Here is a 20,724-nt window from a genome sequence, read left to right as displayed (position 1 = left end):
CCCAGGGATGGGGTGGCAGGGGGGACGCAGGCCTGCCCAACTCTACCACGTCCCAGCCCAGGACCCTGATAGTGGCGGAGTGGTCTGCCACTGGGTCAGCGGGGATCTGCCCACAACACAGTGACTCTGTATCAGGCCAGCTCCCAACCAGACTGTTGCCTGGTTTCTCTGGGCTGCTTCCTACTTTCCCCCTCGGATGTACTTGCATCTGTCATCTTGGGGAGCTCTGGCCAGTCTGCAGGCGTCAACCCCAGCAGCTCCCCAGCGTCTCGGTCTGCCGGCAGCCCCGGGGAGATCCAGCCAGTCCTCAGGAGGCAGCTCCTCTGCAGGCTCCAGCAGCTGGCGGGATGCGTCTGTCTCTTGTGGTGGCTCCACCACAACTAAGCTGCAGGTACTTCCCTTTCCTATCCCACCCTTTCACTTCCGGCGGAACAGACATGGCTCTTCTGGTTCAGCCCACCAGGGAGCATGTTGTAGTCCCTCCCCGTCATTCTCTGAGGGAAGCCACACCACCTTGCTAAAGGTAGATAAACGCTTTTTTCCCTATTTTACAGATAAGGAGACTGAAGCATGTAGTCTCATCACTTACGGAGCTGGAAATAAAGTACAGATCTCTTGGCTACTACTCTAGTTGCTTTTTAACTCTGTACCAATTCTGGATCACAATGCTTCTCATTTCTGTATGCTTCATATATAGTTAAGCAGAGACATGCAGAATCTGAAATGCTGTAATGACTGAGTTCCATCATATGAACAAACAATACTGCACCTAAACTTAAGTTTACTCTGCTGTGGGCCATGTTAGCCACATAATAGTGAAAGTCAAAAATTGAGAAATATTAAGTGGTGTCTGACCAACATACAATATCCACCTCTGAAAACATGAAGGTATGTGAAGTCTGACAGAAAGGGAGTGCTGTAAAGCTGTTTAAGCCTGAACTTTAGGCTTCATTTTAAAGGGACATCAGCTTGAAATCTAGTCTTTCAAAGTTAAAGTTGGTTTCAGGTACTACTCGTCCCTTAGTCCCCTTGTCATTAGTGAATTTTCTATGTATATAAAAAATTACATACAAACTACGTTTAAGGAACATTATTTAGATTGCAAAGTTGAAAATTCAAAAGTTAAGATATGCCAGAGGTGCTCTAGGCATCTCAGGTTAGACACCTAAAGTTAATGGACTCTTGACTTCAGTTTCTCTTATTTCCCCATCTGTAAAATAGGGATAAAGCCCCTTCATCACTGGGATGTTGTGAAAATAAATTCTTTAGTGTTTGTAAAGCACTCTCATACTATGATAGGTATGGAAAAGCCCATAAAGAAATAATTCCATATTAAGTGCAGAGTTTGAGTAATGTCTAGTAAAGAAGTATACGGAAAAACCAATATGGAATAGCTGCTCATTCATTGTGAAGTGTTCATCCTGAGCACAGAACAAGGAAGGGGTTGTGTGGAAAAAAATATTATGTGGTCATGTAAATAAAGACTGTGTCATAATTCATATGCTCGGGGGGGCTGAACTGAGGTTGCAAAGGCATTTCCTGAATTGAGTGCCTAAATTTGCAACCTTAATGTTCTTTTAATGTAGTGGAGGGGGGGGGGGTGCGTAATTTCCAAGCTTTTAAAAAGGCAAACTGCAAGGTAAATTCTGCTTAGCTCGTGTGGCACTGGACCTCAGCTTGTTCAGTACAGGTGGAATTGTCAAGAAATGCTGCAGCAAAGTTGCAGCAAGTCTCCATTGAGCACATTCAAACTACTGTTTTTAATGGCTTGTAAATTGGCCAAATTCGGGCAGTTTTTCACCGGTATCTTAAAAAAGCACATCTCTGATACACAGGCCAGCCCTCTGCCAAATTTCAAGTTCCTGCTCAAAAGTATGGAGGATACTGTTATACTGATACAGGATATTCAAACTGTTGGATGAAAAAGTTGTAAGGAATTCTTTATCATGGGCAAAACAATGTATGTTTCCTAACCTTGTTCTTGGAAATGGCTTGACCATTTTTGTTGAAAAATTTTCCAAAAAATTCCACCTGAGGCAGGCAGACAGCATGTAAAATTTCAGCCTCAACAATTAGTTTGGCAAAATTTATAAGCAACTGAAAACAGGATCTTATGGTTTCCTGACATTCCCCACAGTTATAGGTGGTGCTAACAGCTCCCCCTATAAATTTTTATCCCCAAATTCATACAGAAACTGAGTACTCAAATTGCTGTCAGCTGCACAAAGTAAACAATTTTTCTTTCAGTTTCAGTAATCTTAAGTGTTAACAGTCCAATAGACAGCTTAAAAGTTCAGGTGTTTTTAAAGTTGATAACATCTTTTCAAAATGTTACACAGTGGGGACGATTCCATTGGATGTCTATTCTGAACTTTTTTTTCAGGCTAATTTCATGTGACTCAAATGTTTTTTGTTCTTGTATTCCCTGAGCAGCAATAAATGTGTTTAGAAATATTACTGTGATTATCAAATTGCTCTCAAAAATACAAAAAGGACACATTGGCATCTGAGCTTTTAAAGTAGGGGGAAATAAACTTCCAATGGGAATGCTTTTTTTAAAGCACTTCCAAGAGCGTGAGGTTAAATGTACTTTTGTATCAAGCAGTTGCCTAGAGGATGTAATATTTACTTTAAATTTTTGACAAAACTTCTCTTTGTAGGTTTCTCAGGTTGCAGGATATGAAGAGGAGGCATATATAGCATTTGCTATGTTGGATGCAGTTGACGGAAAAACTGAGGATGCTTTGCTAGCACTTGAAGCTATTAAAAACGTTGTTTCATATTGGAATCTTGCACTAGTAAGTGTAACTCTTTTATTTTAATTTTTATGTTCTTAATACTGCATGGTAAAAATCACTACTTTGTTGGCTAGATTTTCCAGAGAAAGGCTGAAGAGATTGAGAATGATGCACTCTCACCACAAGAACAAGAAGAGTGCAAAAGTCACCTGCAAAAGAGCAGAGACTATCTATTAAAGATCATTGATGAAAGTTTTACAGACACTTCAGTAATTGAGAAGGTATGTAATTTGGTTTGCTTTGTAGTTTTACTGATGGAATCCTTTGCGTCAGCAGGAAATCTCATCTTTTAAATTATCCTTTCAAAATTTGATAGGGCATTAACACTTTCTTCAGTGAAGTGTTTTGCTTTACAAATCAAATTCAGTGTTCAAGAATGAGCTATGCATTTAAAAGGACTCTGTGTAGTTTGTTCCTAAAATGCAGGTGGCAACAGTTCTTTTCTATTTTGGAAATATTTTGTTATGCACATTTTTTAAAAAGCTTTATTTAAAAAAAATTGTGAATCAATACTGTAGTCAAGATTCTGAAATTGAACGAAAATAAAAGGAACTTTTATTTTTGGACAAATATTAGGCCAAGGTTAGAATGGAGATTAAATATTTGACTGCATTTAACTCTATATCTTTGACTTAATCCTAATCAGTCATTGCTTACAAATACTCAAGTGGGGCTGATGAATCAGGAAAAGACACATTTTATATGCTACTTCTGGTTAGACGAGTCTTACTACTGAAGTTCATGCAGAATTATATCATTTCATATTTTTGTCCTATGTATAGTGATGTACATGCAGAGTGGGCATTGAGTTTTGGAAGAGACAATAAGTCATAATATGTCATGTAAACAGTAGTAGTTGACAATGTCAAAAGTCATGGGAAACTGACGAGAAAGATTAGTATATTAAAAGCTAGAAAGTTCAGGTTTTGCATTAGTAAAAATATTGTTTGGAATCTATTTGTTCAGCTAGAGGAATAGTCATCTTGAAATGTGGTATTTTTACATGAAATTCTATTTGCTAATAGTGCTTTATTACTCCAATTGCACTTGAACTCAAAAAGAGAATATATCCCTAAACCTCTTTGTGCACTGCAATTCTCTCCCAGTTACCAGTGTCAATAGAATCTGTTAAGGAGATGCTGGAAACAGTAATTCAAGAACTTGGGGATTATGGTGAAGAAGGAAGTCCTGGTTTCAAGAATGGCCTATCCCGAACTGTAGATTCAGAATTTAAACATTCCACTCCATCACCAACAAAATTTTCTTTATCACCAAGTAAAAGCTACAAGGTATATCAAATAACACACACAATTCTTCTGAAATGTATTGTTTTTAATTAATGTGATAAGATTCAATTATTGTTCTTTCAGTTCTCTCCCAAAACTCCCCCTCGTTGGGCAGAGGATCAGAAATCTTTACTTCAGATGATCTGTCAGCAAGTAGAAGCCATTAAGGTAGGTAAATACTAATTGAGTTAATGTATCAACAAATATGTAGTGATGAGTATTTTTAACACTGTATTGGTACTAAAGTTAACATTAGATTATAAAGCTCAAACCGTTAATTTAAGTTAAACTTCCAGTGTGTGATGAGATTTCCAGTTATATCAATGGAATTAAAGTGATTAAATCTCTGCATAATTTGAAGAGTATGGGTGCAAGTGTCACTGTATAGAAATTTAATTTCAGAATCTATGAAATTAGTGCATAAGCAGATAAGGGTATCCTTCTGTGGGACCATACACTGAGCATGTGAATTCTGTTGATTAGGAGAAGACTCTTGTAGTTTCTATAATAAGACTTCTCTTTTCACACCTCTCAAGCCAAAAATTATAAGAAAAAGATGGCTTTTGCTGAATGGTTGTAGAGGCAGGACAGAAGCACTATGTAAGGTATTAGTTTCAAACGTACTTAACATTGAATGGGGTCACTAGTACTGACATCTAAAAATGGGTTTAAATTGTTCAACCTATTCTCTGTCAGATTGGTTCTGTAATCAGTTTATTTGATATTGCACTTAAGCAGTAAAGTTATGAAAGTCCAGAAGTAAAACAAGAAATTCATTTTTGTTGTCTGAAATATAGTTAATGGTGATTAAATTATCACTGACCTTTCTCCATATTTTAATAATTTTCCTAACTGCACTGCTGCTGGCCTGATAGGGAATGAATAAGAATAATTTTCCGTTTCCTATGTTAGCCTTGTAAAATTATACTTGCCAGGCAAGCAGTTGTTTGTGTGTAAAATATTTAGTTTTCATTATTATCATAAGGAAGCTTTTGGGTCTAGGTTGCTAAACTTTCATTATCCCTTTGCCAAGGCTGATATGTTTAAATTTGAAAGCACAACCTTTTATTTAATTTTTAAAAAAATTTTAAGGTCTGCATCTTTGAGTAGAATCTATTGGTAATGATTTGGAAAGAGCTAGAATCTTTTAATAAGTAAAATACTATATTTGACTGTGTATCCATGTGATCTCACTTGAGTCTAAGTACACATGCAATATTGTAGTCCTTTGAATAGTGGTGTCCATTGGGCTGCCCCAGGGATGCCCTCATGGCCACCACCCGAAGGCAGGCAGAGTGGCTGTAACCATCCTGTTACCTCTTACTGCCCATGGCAATGAGACAAAACTAGCAGTGTTCGCCCACTACCGCTTAGTGGAACCTACTCGTACTACGTTAGGGTTAATCCCACTCAAAATATTAGTCAGTAATTTATTTTTATTTTGGTTGTATCAAAACAATTTCCTCCCTGTTTTTTCCCTCCACTACTCCCCCACCCCCCCGCCCATTTAACTTCTCCCGTGGTGTACAGCACCTCTATCCACAGAAAAATGATTGAAAGCCCTCGAGCTTTAAACTGTCATCCTATGACAGTTTAATTCCACTCACTGATGGTCACAACCTGTCTGTTTTTGCCTCTGTGAGAGTCTTGCGCCAGATTGCTGCTCTGTCAGTAATTCTGAACAACAACAAGGAAGTCCAGGGATGCTTATCAGGATCTATGCTTCCTCGAACAATCTGAGGGAAGCAAGAAGAGATTTTAAAAACTGGTCCATGCCCTGCTATGTGTCACCAAAGAACTTTGCCGTCCACTATGCAACACCTATAGTCCGTACCAGCAAATAATTCTCGGCACCATCAGACAAAGATCTGGCATCAGACCACCTCAGTACCAACTATCACCTCTGCTCCAAAAACTGATACCTCCTCACCATGATAAGGGTGGTCAGGTCATGATTCCCAGCACTGGTCCCTTCCTTCCCATAAGGAGAGGCTAACACTTCACTTTTCAGGGAACAAAACACTAATCCCATAACAGAGGCAAGTGATGCCAGCTCAGTCTGACTCAGCACCAAAGTAGTACAGGCCACATTCTGTTTCACTGACTGAAAATAGCAGTAATCATCAGACACTGGCAAAGACATTGATGCCGGCATCAACATCAGTACCAGTACTGTCATTGTAAGCCCTGCCAGTAACTGCTGATTTTATGTTAAAGGAGGTAACCATGTCACTGGCATATATTTCTGACCTCTTGGTACTAGGGGCACCTTGAGGTTTGGCTCTGCCTCTCAAGGTCTGTTTATCCCATCATTGGGACACACCTGTTCTCTATCCAGTTGGGAGCCACATTTTCTCTCACACAGGTCAGAAGACGCTCTTTATAGACCAGAGACTCACTTTAGAACTCCAGCATATCCACTTCAAACATGGCAGTTGCCTGTTCAGCCCTATCAGAACTGGCCTTACCTCATGTAATGCTCCACCTTGGTGCTACGGAGCATGCTGCGGACCACATTCAGGATCTAATCTTACTCCTATCATTTAAGGAAGCATAAGGAGTCTGGAACCCCTTCTTCGTCTATTGCCAGACCATCATTATTTTTTCCTTCCCCCTGGTCTGCAGAGAGGGGGAAAAAACAAGAGCAGCTGGCAGAGGAGGAACAGGCACTATTGCCAGCAGCACCCTTAGTCTCCCAGGGACTAGTCATCATCCTCTTGGGGAGACCGTCTATCCAGCTCCTCTACCAGCTGCTGATGACTTCAAAGCATTTTGGAAGCAACTTTCCCGCATTGCTCAGACTCTTGAGATAGAAGGAGAAACTCACAAGCTTTTTGATATTCTGCACTTATCTGCTCCAGCTATGATAACTCTGCCAGTTAATGAAGGCATATTGAATCCAGCCAAGACACGGTGGCTGACGCCAGTTATGCTGCCTTTTGTGGCTAAGAGAGCGGGAAAGAAATATCAACCTCCCTTAGGGGTACCCCAGCAGTTTTTCTTTAATGCACACCCACATCCAACACCAGGTTTCTTCATGGTTTCTATGGTCCACTAAGAGCACCCCAAAAGATAAAAACCCTTAAAAAAAACTAGACTTATTTGGAAGAAAGGGCTATTTATCGATCTCACTGGAGCTTGGAATTGCTGATTATCAGGCTTTATTTGCAAAGTATAATGGTGTTGCTTGGGAGAGGCTATCACCCTTTATAGCTAAACTTCCACAAGACTGCCGAGAAGAGTTGAAAAGCATCATTGTTGAAGGTCAACTAGTAGCTAAAACATTGCAACAGACCACCATGGATGTATCAGACATGATGACTAAAGCCATGCCTATTGCTGTAACCACACGCAGGGCTTCATGGCTGCAAGCCTCTGGCATGCTGAGAATATTGCAAAGTATTTGAGGGCACAGAATTACTTTGCATTAGCATGGACAACTGACTGTATGCTCTCGAAAGCTTCTAGGGCCATAATTTGTTTTCTGGGCATCTATACATCAGCCCAAAATTGTAAGCCCTTTAGATGTAAGGGCAGTCCAGGCAGACACCTGTCTACCTTCAGTAGTAGTCTTGAGTCCCTGCTGAGGAAACAGCTGAGACTACTGCTTTGGCTGTTGGTCAGTCTGCACGTACTTCCAAGCAACAGGTTTGATGATAGATTCGAGAGCCACACTCTTAGACCACTCAAAAGCCTTGCCTAAGTCCCACCTTTTGGATGTTGGCTTGCTTGCTTCCATCAGGCGTGGACTGTGAAAACAGAAAAAAGTTCTGCAAGCTGATTGCCCAGGGCTATTCCATCCAATTTCAGTCCCCCTTCCCTGTCTCTCTTCAGGGACCCTTCTCATAAAAATCAGCCAAAGGAAGAGCTAGTTTATCTACTTTGCATAGCAGCCATAGAGCAATGCTTCCCAAACAGTGAGCCATGGCTCCTTTGGGGAGCCACAAAGGGTTCATGGGGGAGCCACAAGTGTTTTTGGGGAAAAATCAATATGCCTGTTCTTTAATTGTGTGGGGGGTTTTTTTTGGTGTGGTTTTTTTTTAAACTGAGGGTATTTAATCTAGGCTTAAAAACCACCTGCACTTTATCTGTGAGTCTGTCTTAAGCTGCTATTGCTGCTGGGGTTGGGAGCTTCTCTATGCCCTCTGCTCTTGGAAGGGGCCTTCAGCAGAGAGACTTCCTACTGAGGTAAGAATTCAGCAGGAAGAGTCTTGGCTGAAAGCACCCTGCTGGAGTGAAGGGCAAAGAGAGAGGATCTCAGTGCTGGCAGCGGCAGCAGCAGCAGGTAGGGGAAGGAAGGGACTCTGAGGGAGAGACAGATGCCTCTTACCTTTATAGTGGAACAATTTTTGCGATGTGTTAACCTTACATGTAGAAAACGTTTGACTGAAGAAGATTATTTTAATAAAGTTAAATGTAAAAGGAGGAAAGTAGATATAATACTTACAGTGCTTGAATTTTTATGTCTTGATGCTAGTGTGGAAAGTCCATAGCATATTATTAGTTTTCTGGTCTTCATAGATTAAAGCCTGAGACCAGGGAAACTACAGACATTTAGAAACCAAAGACTGAGAATTCATAAACGAGCAACAATTTTTTTTCTTTCAGAAACAAGAATTAGTGTCAGAAAAGTCATTTGTAAAAAAAATTATTCCTCAGAAAGCCTTAGATGCATCTTTTATTGTAGCCATGCAAATTGCAAACAAGCATACACCATCGGTGAGCCCCCATATTGAAAATATTCAGCTATATTCTGTGTCTGGACTCTTGATTCCATGAAAATCCACCTTAAAGCAGCTTCCACAGGGCATCTGTCCATTCAGGTTTTTTTTGACCCCATGGTATCCAGATTTCTAAAGGGATTACCTCTGACATGGGATCTCAACATTGTCCTTATGATCCTTGCTAGCTCTCCTTTTGGCCTTTTCCTGAATGCTCTTCACACTTCCTTTCGCTCAAGCTGTTTTTAATCTGCCAGAGGGGCCAGCAAACTACATGCTCTCATGGCTGACCCTCTTTACAAAACATTCCATGGGGGTAAGGTGGTATTGAGACCCTATACCAAACTTATTCCCTGTGTAGTGTTAGACTTTGGTTTGAATCAGTCTGTCATTTAACCTGTTTTTCTCACCAAAACACCATTCCTCCTCCTAGAAAGAAGCTCCCTTTTAAAGGGCTTTTGTTATAATAGGAGAGTCTTTCAGACTCTTTTTATTGCCATCTCTGGTGTTTCTAGTGGTCCCAGAGAATGTCAAATGATTATGTAGTGTGTATATAATAAACCTGTTCCTCCAAATATTAAAATACATTCCACTGGACTAAAGCACAGGGTCTAGTCCTTTGCACACTTCTGGAACATTCCCAAATCTGAAACTTGCCAGGCAGCTATATAGAGTACTTTCTTTACTTTCATTAAACATTGTCCTTGGCCTAACTGCAAGAACAGATGCCAGATTTGGTAGGGCAGTGTTAGTCATTGTTTGGCTAAAGTGGGAGCCACATGGATGACAACATCGTTACTATAAGGCAAATAGAAGTTATTCTGCAATATTAGTAAATTTTCTGTGTTGGAGAGCATATTATTGGCTCCCTGTCTTTGCATCACTTCAAGATTAAAAATAATTAACTCAGCTAGTATATAACTTAAAAATATTTCAGTGTACCTGAGCATCCTCTACCAAGATTTGCTAAAAAAATCAAGGGCAAGGGCAGATATCCAAGTAAAAGTTCATCCTTTGGCTCCTCTCTAAGGATGACTTTAGACAAAAGATTTGTCTCTAGCTGTTCTTGTTTCAGAACTGTTCTTTTTAGTCTACTAATGTGTTTCTTCCTGTGACTGGAAGATTTAGATATTTATATAATGTTGAATATGGCACTTGGAGTGTATTCAATTCATTTTTTGCTAGTACTTGACTTTTTTTTTTACCTATGTATTTGGTTTTGTGTACTGGCTTAGTAGTAGACTATGTTAATTCATACAAATAAACCTCTTCAGTGTAAATTGCTGTATATGATAAACAAAAACAGCTATAGTAATCTCTTCCTTCCAAACTGAGGCTTGGGTGTCAAGGGTAAAAGTCAGCGTTTGGTAAACACCAAAGTAAAACTGAGAATTTTTAAGGCTTTGCATAGATAGTATTAACCTCAAAATAAACATCTGTTTTAATGTTCAACTATACCTGTCTTTTTAATTTGAATGTAAACTATATAAATACTGTCTCCTGATAGAATGAGATGCATGAAATGAAACTCAATAATTCCAACTCAAACTTGTCATCTCATCGGTGGCCTGCTGAAGGCTATGGCACAGATACAATGTCAGATGGCTATCAGGGAACACAAAACTTTCATGGAGCTCCACTAACAGGTAAACTGGTGTTGAGAGTTTAATTAGTTACTGTATCTTGTTTTTCAGAAGACCTTGGTCAGCCTCTAAAATTGCTATAAATTAGGCATTTAAGGTTTAAACACTGCAAATGAGCTTAAAAATACCTTTCTGTTGAAAAGTATTACCTTTTGAAGATGGTTCTCTTTTGGGTAATGGCAAAATAGAATTACACTCTTGTGTTTCTCTTTTAGTTGCTACCACTGGCCCATCAGTCTACTACAGTCAGTCGCCTGCATATAACTCTCAGTATCTTCTCAGAACAGCTGCTACCAATGTAACACCAACAAAGGTGAGGAGAGATCTGTTAATTTACTGCTTTGAACTACAGTCTTTATCAATTTTCAATTTCTATATGTGAAACTGATTCTTCCAATGAAGACTTTTAGGGATAACTTTGTGTGATATTCACACTTATGTGGGTTATGCTCAATGCCCAAATGTGGATGACCTACTGAGTGAGTCCTCTCAAATTCTCGTGGTGCGGGAGGGGGTGAACCGTCAAGAGCAATCTCTTGCATTCGTATTTGAAGTATATATGCTCACTATGATATCTTCTACTGAGAAAATCTTTGACAATACCTAAGATCCATTTCTCTGTAGGATGGGAAGAAGTTTTGGGAGTACTAGGAAGGAATAGAGAATAAACGAGCAGTATCTTCTCAAGCAGCTAGGTGTTTCTATAAAAAGCAAATCTTTGTAACTGTTCTGCTTCACTTAATATTAAGGTCTATACATTTTAAAGATAAAAACAAAAACATCAACAAACTTTTCAGGGCAGGGATTGCCTTAGGTTTGTACAGGCACTACCATAGTACAAATAGAAAATAATAATCTTTCTTTTTTTAGGCTCCAGTCTATGGCATGAACAGGCTTACACCTCAACAACATATATATGCTTATCAACAGCCAATGCATACACCACCACTACAGAACACCTCTGCCTGCATATTTTCCCAAGAAATGTATGGCGCTTCTTTGCGTTTTGATTCTCCTGCTACTGGACTTCTGTCTCCACGTGGTGGTGATGAGTATTATAATTACAGTGTTCCACAAGCAAGCACAAATCCACCATTGCCTGAGCCAGGCTATTTCACAAAACCTTCAGTTGGTCCTCTGATTCCAAAGTCTGCAGAATCAAAGGTGATAGAATTTGGGAAATCAACCTTTGGGCAGCCTGTACCAGCAGAAGGAACAAAATCCTCTTTCACAACACCTGCACAATCAACTCAACCAACCACTTTTAAATTTAACTCTAATTTCAAATCTAATGATGGAGACTTTACATTTTCATCACCTCAGATTGTAGGCCAGCCCCCCAGTGCAGCTTTTAATAGCAGTGAAAGCCTCTTGGGTCTTCTGACATCGGATAAACCTTTACAAGATGATCGATACATGGGGCAAAGAACAGTTCATGATCATACAACTGGCCAAAGAAATGCCTTCAGTTTTGGTAACAAAAATATTTCAGGCATTTCATTTACAGAAAATATGGGACAAAACCAACCTAAAACTTCAGGTTTTGGCAAGGGTGACATATTCAATTTCCAAGATCCCGGAAAACCAGTGTTTGGAACCCCAAGTTCAGATCTGGCCAATAGAAGTCATGAAACTGAGGGAGGAAGCATCCATGGTGCTGATGATGATGATGATGGTCCACACTTTGAGCCTGTAGTGCCACTCCCTGACAAGGTTGAAGTAAAGACAGGTGAGGAAGATGAAGAGGAATTCTTTTGCAACAGAGCAAAGCTGTTCCGTTTTGACACAGAATCTAAAGAATGGAAAGAAAGGGGCATTGGAAATGTGAAAATACTAAGGCATAAAATATCTGGGAAGATTCGGCTGCTCATGAGGCGGGAGCAAATATTGAAAATCTGTGCAAATCACTATATAAATACAGATATGAAACTGCAACTAAACGCAGGTTCAGACAAATCATTTGTATGGCATGCTTTAGATTATGCAGATGAGTTTCCAAAACCTGAGCAGCTTGCCATTAGATTCAAAACACCAGAGGAAGCAATGCTTTTCAAGCATAAGTTTGAAGAGGTGCAGAATATTTTGAGAACCTCGGGATCAAATGTTGGTACACCAGCCATTCAGAGTGTTGGGATTACAAGAGAAATAGCAAATCAGAATAGCAAGGAGCCTTGCAAAACTACTCCTGGAACCCTGAATTTTGGATTTCAGTTTAAGAAAGAGGAGACGTGGCAGTGTAATGTCTGCTCAGTGAAAAACAGTTTAACTACTTCCCATTGTAGTGCTTGCCAGGCTCCAATCCAAAATACAAGCAGTTCTGTAAAGGGACCTGATGGCAAAAGCAGTTTTACAGTTACATCAGCTACATCTACACCAATATCCTTTTCTTTTGGTAGGGAAATCCCATCCACATGTACTACTAGTGGATTTGGGGAACAGTTTATGTTGAAGGAAGATCAGTGGGCTTGTAATGTGCATCTGGTTCGAAATGAAGCTACTGATAAGAACTGCTCAGCGTGCCAAAGTCCGAATCCAAGAAACAAGGAAATGCATGTTGTACCATTACCTGAAACTTCTGCAGCTTTCAAACCCAACACTGATACCACACACGATAAATTTGGGTCAGTTTTTGCTAAAAAAGAAGGTCACTGGGATTGCAATGTTTGCTTCGTAAGAAACGAGCCCACTACATCTAAATGTGTTGCCTGCCAGAATCCAAATAGAACTAACATGCCAGTATTTGGTCAGCAAGCTTCATTTAAAAGTGGCCAAGGAGATGTTCCAAAGACTACACACAATGATTTTGGAGCTGCATTCTCTAAAAAAGAAGGTCAGTGGGATTGCAGTGTGTGCCTAGTCAGAAATGAAGCAAGAGCTGTAAATTGTGTTGCTTGTCAGAATCCCAATTCACCAAATCAGCCTGATGTGTCTACATCTACTATTCAAGCATCGCCTACTCCTGGAGTTGGTCCTGCCGCTGATGCAAGTAAACCCCAGAAAAGTGGATTTGAGGGACTCTTCGCTAGAAAGGAAGGGCAATGGGATTGCAATGTTTGCTTGGTACGAAATGAAGGCTCTTCAGTAACCTGTGCAGCTTGTCAAGCACCAAATCCAAGTAATAAGCCTGTTGCTGATGCCCCATCAACTCTTACATTTGCCCTTAAAAGCAAATTCTCTGAACCTGCTGGAGGACAACTGGGAACAGGTTTTAAGTGTGACCTTTCTGAAAAAGGTTTTAAATTTGGCCATGCAGAACAAGGAAAAGCACCTTCTTCCTTCAACTTTCAGATTCCTTCAGATACTGAAGTTAAATCTGGAAAAGAAGGATTTAGCTTTTCAATGCCTGTGCCCACAGGTGGATTTAAATTTGGCATACAAGAGCCTAGTAAAAATATCACAAGAAAGGATGAGCCACCCAAAGAAAGTACCAATGGCTTCTTAAACAGTGGTGATGAAAAAGAGAAAAAGGAGACTCCCTCAAAGGGTGTAACTGGTATCCAGTCTCATAATGTCTCAAACAAACAGAACAGTGATTTAGTATTTGGCCAGAATAGCAGCACTTTCACTTTTGCTGACCTTGCAAAAACTACTTCTGGAGAAGAATGTCAGTTTGGTGTAAAAGATCCAAACTTCAAGGGTTTTTCAGGTGCAGGTGAAAAGTTATTTTCCTCACAGAGTTCTAAAATGGCTCACAAGGCTAATACTTCTGTTGATCTTGAGAAGGAGGATGATGCATATAAGACAGAGGACAATGATGATATCCATTTTGAACCTGTAGTCCAGATGCCTGAAAAAGTGGAATTAGTGACAGGGGAAGAGGATGAGACCGTGCTCTATTCACAAAGAATAAAACTATTTAGGTTTGATCCAGAAACAAGTCAGTGGAAAGAACGTGGTGTTGGCAACTTGAAAATTCTTAAAAATGAAGTTAATGGCAAACTAAGAATGCTAATGCGACGTGAACAGGTACTGAAAGTATGTGCAAACCACTGGATAACAACTACCATGAACTTGAAATCTCTGTCTGGTTCAGACAAAGCATGGATGTGGCTAGCCAGTGACTTTTCTGATGGAGATGCAAAATTGGAGCAGCTGGCAGCTAAATTCAAGACGACAGAGCAGGCTGAGGAATTCAAACAGAAGTTTGAAGAGTGTCAGAGGCTGCTGTTGGATATTCCACTGCAGACCCCACATAAACTTGTGGATACTGGTAGAACAGCTCAACTCATACAGAAAGCAGAAGAAATGAAGAGTGGGTTGAAAGATCTCAAAACCTTCTTGACAGATGATAAAACTAAATTGACAGAAGAAGAGAATAAAAACTCAGCTTCAGCCTGTAGTACTTCTGATTTAATTATAAAGCCACATGCTGAAAGCACTGGGCCTACTCTGGAGTGGGATAACTATGATTTACGTGAAGAAGCATTGGATGATAGTGTAAGTAGCTCTGTGTATGCCTCACCTCTGGCAAGTAGCCCTGTGAGAAAAAACCTATTTAGATTTGGGGAATCTACAACAGGATTTAATTTTAGTTTCAAATCTGCCTTGAGCCCGTCCAAGTCTCCTGCCAAACAGAATCAGAGCAGGTTGTCTGTAGGAACAGATGAAGAGTCTGATCTTACTCAGGAAGAAGAAAGAGATGGACAGTACTTTGAACCTGTGGTACCTTTACCTGACCTTGTAGAAGTGGCAAGTGGTGAAGAAAATGAGCAAGTTGTCTTCAGTCATAGAGCTAAACTCTACAGATATGATAAAGATGCCAATCAATGGAAAGAAAGAGGTATTGGGGATATAAAGATCTTGCAGAATTATGACAACAAACAAGTTCGTATTGTAATGAGACGAGATCAGGTATTAAAACTCTGTGCCAATCATAGAATAACACCAGACATGAACATGCAACAGATGAAAGGAACTGAAAGAGCCTGGGTATGGACTGCATGTGACTTTGCAGATGGGGAAAGAAAAGTAGAGCTCTTAGCTGTGCGATTTAAACTACAAGATGTTGCAGAGTCATTTAAGCAAATTTTTGATGAAGCAAAACATGCCCAAGAAAAAGACACCTTGATTACACCTCTCTCTTCACGTGCCAGTACACCAAGAGAGTCTCCATGTGGCAGAATTGCTGTAGCTGTACTGGAGGAGACCACCAGGGAGAGAACTGATCTGAACCAGGATGGTGATACCTCTGATGTGACTGTAGAGGTTTCAGAGATGTCAAGCACTTCTGAAACACCAACAAAAACAGTGGTTTCTCCTCCAAAGTTTGTATTCGGTTCAGAATCGGTCAAAAGCATTTTCAGTAGTGAAAAATCAAAGCCATTCACATTTGGAAATACTTCAGCTACAGGATCTCTATTCGGTTTCAGCTTTAACTCTCCTTCAAAAAGTAAAAGTGAAGAGGATAGTTCAGTGTCTCAAAACATAATGCAAAGAGAACTACAGCTCACAGTAACTGAGCCTCAGGAAAGCTACACTCCCAATCAGAAGCCTACAGACAGCCAGGGAGAAAATTACTTGGTTACATCAGCAGCAGGATCCTCTAATTACACATTTAAAACACTAGAAAAAGGTAAGCGTTGCCCGAATTGGCAACTATTTATACTAAGAAGAAGTTTTACTTTGAGAAGATTATTGAAAAATTTGTCATGGAAAGCAGTTAGTGGCTTTTTGTTGCAATGAAAATACTGTAAATTGTGTCCCTGGAATAAGAGTAAAGTGTTCTCTTCAGTAGTTGAATGCAAACTTCATGTTTCTTGCAAATACCTCTTTAGCTTAATCTTATGGTTTTGTCCTTCACTTACAATTGTTCTTTTTGTGCATGGTGAGGGGGCAGGGGATGTCTGAACTATTGTGCTAGGTCAGCATAACTCTGCTCATATCTAGGAATTCAGACGAGCTAGTAATTACCTATGCACTTGGGCCAAAATTTTCAAATGTAGTTGCCTAAAGTTTGGAACCGGAATCCATAAGTTGGACTTGTACCTAAGTAGGTAGTCTTGTCAGCACTTAGAATCATAGAATATCAGGATCCAACCTAAACCTCCCCCACTGCAACTTGAGACTATTACTCCTTGTTCTGTCATCACTTCTGAAATTATGGCATTTATTTTGGTACTTAAATACAGATGCAGGGACCTGTCTTTAGACAATGATGTTTGAAAACTTTGGCTTCCATTTCTTTATGGAGAGGCACAGTGGTTTAGCTGAAACCTGCCATAATATAAGAACTTGAGTGCTGCTGATGTATTTTGATTAGGTGGTATTAGTAGAATGGTGTAAACTAGATTTTTTGTCTTACTGTTTTTTCTTATCTGATTCCTAAATTTTTCAGCAGCAGAGTGAAATATTTGTCAGGGAAATATCCTGCTTGAAGACAATTGTATGGTATATGAAATTTGACTCCAGTCTCTTGTGATCAAAGTGCAGCCCACAGCCACTCACTTCAGAAGTCTGGTTTGAAGAGGCTGCACAAATCCTGGTATTGCTCTGTTGTCTTAGCAGACAGAATAAATTATATAACTTTGATTTATTTGTATCTTCTGCTGGGCAAACTCTTGGGCTTCACCTTTAAATAGCCATCTACAACTTTACAGTAGAAACTGAATATTTCATTGCATTATATAGCTAGTAATGTTTAATGTATTAGGACCCTATCAAATTCATGGTCCATTTTGGTCAATTTCACAGTCATCAGATTTTAAAAATAATAAATTTCATGATTTCAGCTATTTAAATCTGAAATTGCAATGTTCTAATTGTAGGGATCCTGACCCAAACAGGAGTTGTGGGGTGGTTGCAAGGTTGTTGTTGGGGGGGTGGGGGGTTGCGGTACTGCTACCCTAGCTACTGCTGGTAACAGTGCTGCCTTCAGAGGTGGGCAACTGGAGAGCAGTGGCTGCTGGTCAGGAGCCCAGCTCTGAAGGCAGATCCGTCGTCAGCAGCAGAACAGAAGTGAGGGAGGCATGGTATGGTATTGCCACCCTTACTTCTATGCCGCTGCTGGCTGCCCAGTTCTGAAGGCAGCACAGAAGTAAGGGTGGCAATACCATGACCCCCCTAAAATAACCTTGTGATCTCCCTGCAACTCCCTTTTGGGTCAGGACCCCCAATTTGAGAAAAACTGGTCTCCCCTGTGAAATCTGTATAGCGTGGAGTAAAAGCACACAAGACCAGATTTCATGGTCCGTGATTCATTTTTCATGGCCATGAATTTGGTAGGGCCCAAAATATTATATGAAGCATATGATTGTATTGGCATTTAAAAGTTGGGGGCGGGAGGGGAAGAGCAGTCAAATCAATTTGTTAAATAGAAATACTTTGACTAAATTGCAGTAAAAAATGGACAATGCAGAATTTTGGACTAAAAGTGGATTTCAGAATTATGACAAGTATGCTGATCTATGTAGTAAAGTATCCTGGTAGGAAAAACTTGATAGCTGCTGCTTGTTTACATCTATTGAGTAATTGATAAACAGGTACAGCAGGCAATGCAAATATTCATTAGCTGATTGTGATCTCTAGATACTGGAGATATACACTTAAGAACTTAGATATGTTTGTGCCCCTCTAAAAATCCAAATAAACACTTAAACCCACATAATTTATTTTCTAGGATTTAATTTTAGTCTTTTTAAATCTAATCCAATGGCCTTTTGGACCAGCACACCTTCCTTCCAACCCGATAGTAAAGGTATTTACACACTGCACTGAATGTGTGATGAAATCACTCTTTAGCTGGTACTGACAATTGCCCAGTTGTGGCAAAGCAGTTGGCTATATAATGGTATGAAAATTTACACAAATTTAATATGCATGCTGAAGAGCAGTAGTTAGAATTAGTGTGTTTTTGACTTTGTACCTGTCATAGCAAAAGAATGTCTCCCTACCCTCTGTTAGTTTAGGTTTTTTTTAATTCACACAAGTGGTGGTCTTGGAGTGCTCTACTTCATAGACTTTTGGCTTTTGTATTGCTTCAAATTTACCATAGGAACTCCAGATCTGCTTGCTAAAATCTTCCCTAGGAAGATGAGAAGATGTATGAGAAATTTCACAGAGTATGCTCAGGATGATGTTGAAATTCCTCATGAAGAGGGTTCCAAACTGGCTCAGTTCCATTCCCAGTGTCTAGCCAGTAAGAACTGTATATCCTTAAAAATAAGCATCTGTGAAATAGGAGGCAGAGTCTGAACTCTTGAGTTTTTCCAGCTAGTGTCTGAATTGAATCCACCTGTTTGCCACTGGAAGTGTTCAAAAGTTCACTCACTGGTCGCCTAGTTGTTTACTTCTGGCCCTTTTCATAGTTAAGTCACATTCTGAGGCTGGGAGTCCAGTGCTCTCTACTCACCCAGTGTGTGGCTGCGTAAGGAGTTGCTCTGCACCTAACTTCTTTTAAAAAATAGACTTTTGTTGTGTGGCTGACTACTTGCTGAATAAACCAGGTTGGTGAGAACTTTTGGAATCTTTATTTTTTTCCTTTAAAATAATATAACTATAGATAAGCTGTATACATTGTCCAATGTTTTTTTAAAAAAAATACAAAGATACACCGAGAATATCTTATACTTGAGTGCTGCAACAGTCCTCAGTACTAAATATGTATAACCAGATCTTACAACAGATGCATGGTATAACCTAAATACTGGCAGTTCTACCTTGATTAAGTAAAACTTGGTCAAATGTTGTCTCCTTAAAACAAATGCTTCTCACTGTTCTAACACTATTAGTTCCTATAGCATCCAAAAAGTGTTTTCCATCATTATAATCTGAAAAGGTATATTACATGCTTCCATCAATACTAACTCTTTATTTATTAAAAGAACAATATTGCTACTTCTAAATTTAATCAGATTCTAAATTTAAAACCTTCAGTTAGTCTCATTTGTTGTTTGTGAGGTAAAGTAAATATTCTTGATTCTTTTCCCCCGGCTAAATTTGTTCTTTGTTATCTTAGGGCTTGACACTTGCAAGTTAGAGCGCATTAAAGCAGCCCCAGGCGCCCTAACTCATGACCCATCCACGCTGGCAAGGCACGTAGAGTGCCTGGATTCTGTAGCTGGAGCGCTCCTGGTAATCCACCTCCACCAGAAGCATAACGCTTGGTGTGTCTCAGCTGAAACGCTGCAGTGTCAGTGTGAACGAGGTGTTGCATTACTGCACTTTGATCGGCCTCCATAAACGTCCCATAATCCTCTTAAATCAGGTGGCCACTCTTTTCATTGTTTTGAAGTCGCTTTAGGAATGCAGATATGCCCTTTCAAAGCTCTGTTTCTGACAGCTGGCATGCTTGTCTGCTCCTGGACAAAGTAAGCCATTAGTGTGGAATGCTGTGTGAGAGAGTGGGGGGGGGGGGGCGTCTGCTGCTGTCTGAACTTAAAAGATAGCATGCTGGCATGCTCTCAGCCCCCCAAAAACCGTCTCTCCCCCACCCCATACACACAACACACTCCCTGTCACACTCTACTCCACCCCCCGCCCCCATTTGAAAAGCACATTATAGCCACTTGCATGCTGGGATAGCTACCACAGTGCACTGCTCTCTGTGGCATTGCAAGAGCTGCTAATGTGGCCACTCCAGTGCACTTGCAGCTATCAGTGTGGACAGACTGCAGCACTTCCCCAATTGCACTCTCCGAAGGTTGGTTTAACTCAAAGCGCTCTACATCTTCAAATGTAGCTATGCCCTTAGTCGTCTTCCTTTACAGAGGAAAAAGTGATGAATATATAGTGCAGTTGATATTTTAAAATGGTGAGTACCCATAACTTGATATGATTAGTTTGTAAAAGAGGAAAAACTAAAATAGTAAACACTTTCTGATCTCACATTCACTGGATTAAGTTGCACAAAATATTCCCTGATCTTAAAATGAAGCTTCTACCTCAAAATTTACTTTTGTGATGCTCCATTAAGGTGAATTGTTACATGGAAAACACAAAGAATCCATATATTTTTTTTGAAAGTTTCAAACTGTTCTTAACTTCCACAGGTAGAGACTATAACACTCTACAAGATCTAGTTCAATAGGTTCTTCTGCATTACAGACCTTGGAAATATGGTGTGAATTTTATTCTTTTTAAAAAATTGATATGAAAAAATATCAAAATCCTCATTTGACTACAGCTGAGCCTTCAGATGTACTGATCTGATGTGAGGGGGAGAGAATTAATAGAGGACATGCCTGAAATCTGCCTTTCAAATTCAACCCATTAAAAATGTAGTCAAGGATTACTGATGGTGATATTCCTTTTTAGAATCAAGGTAGAAACTCAAGCTCTT

At 39.9% G+C, this 20,724-nt stretch overlaps 1 protein-coding gene across 1 annotated transcript in view; it reads left to right on the top strand.

Annotated features, from left to right (window-relative positions):
• Positions 1 to 20,724, top strand: part of RGPD4 (RANBP2 like and GRIP domain containing 4) — a 59,601-nt gene that overhangs the window by 27,406 nt on the left and 11,471 nt on the right. Inside the window, exons 14-20 of the mRNA XM_073350899.2 lie at positions 2,661 to 2,798; positions 2,873 to 3,019; positions 3,905 to 4,087; positions 4,169 to 4,252; positions 10,313 to 10,451; positions 10,664 to 10,761; positions 11,319 to 16,020. Of these exons, the coding sequence (XP_073207000.1) occupies positions 2,661 to 2,798; positions 2,873 to 3,019; positions 3,905 to 4,087; positions 4,169 to 4,252; positions 10,313 to 10,451; positions 10,664 to 10,761; positions 11,319 to 16,020 (5,491 nt within the window). The remainder of the gene's footprint in view (positions 1 to 2,660; positions 2,799 to 2,872; positions 3,020 to 3,904; positions 4,088 to 4,168; positions 4,253 to 10,312; positions 10,452 to 10,663; positions 10,762 to 11,318; positions 16,021 to 20,724) is intronic.

Source organism: Lepidochelys kempii, chromosome 1, assembly GCF_965140285.1.
Source record: "Lepidochelys kempii isolate rLepKem1 chromosome 1, rLepKem1.hap1, whole genome shotgun sequence".
In the NCBI taxonomy this organism is placed as follows: domain Eukaryota; kingdom Metazoa; phylum Chordata; order Testudines; family Cheloniidae; genus Lepidochelys; species Lepidochelys kempii.
This window is presented reverse-complemented; position numbering and strand designations above follow the sequence as displayed.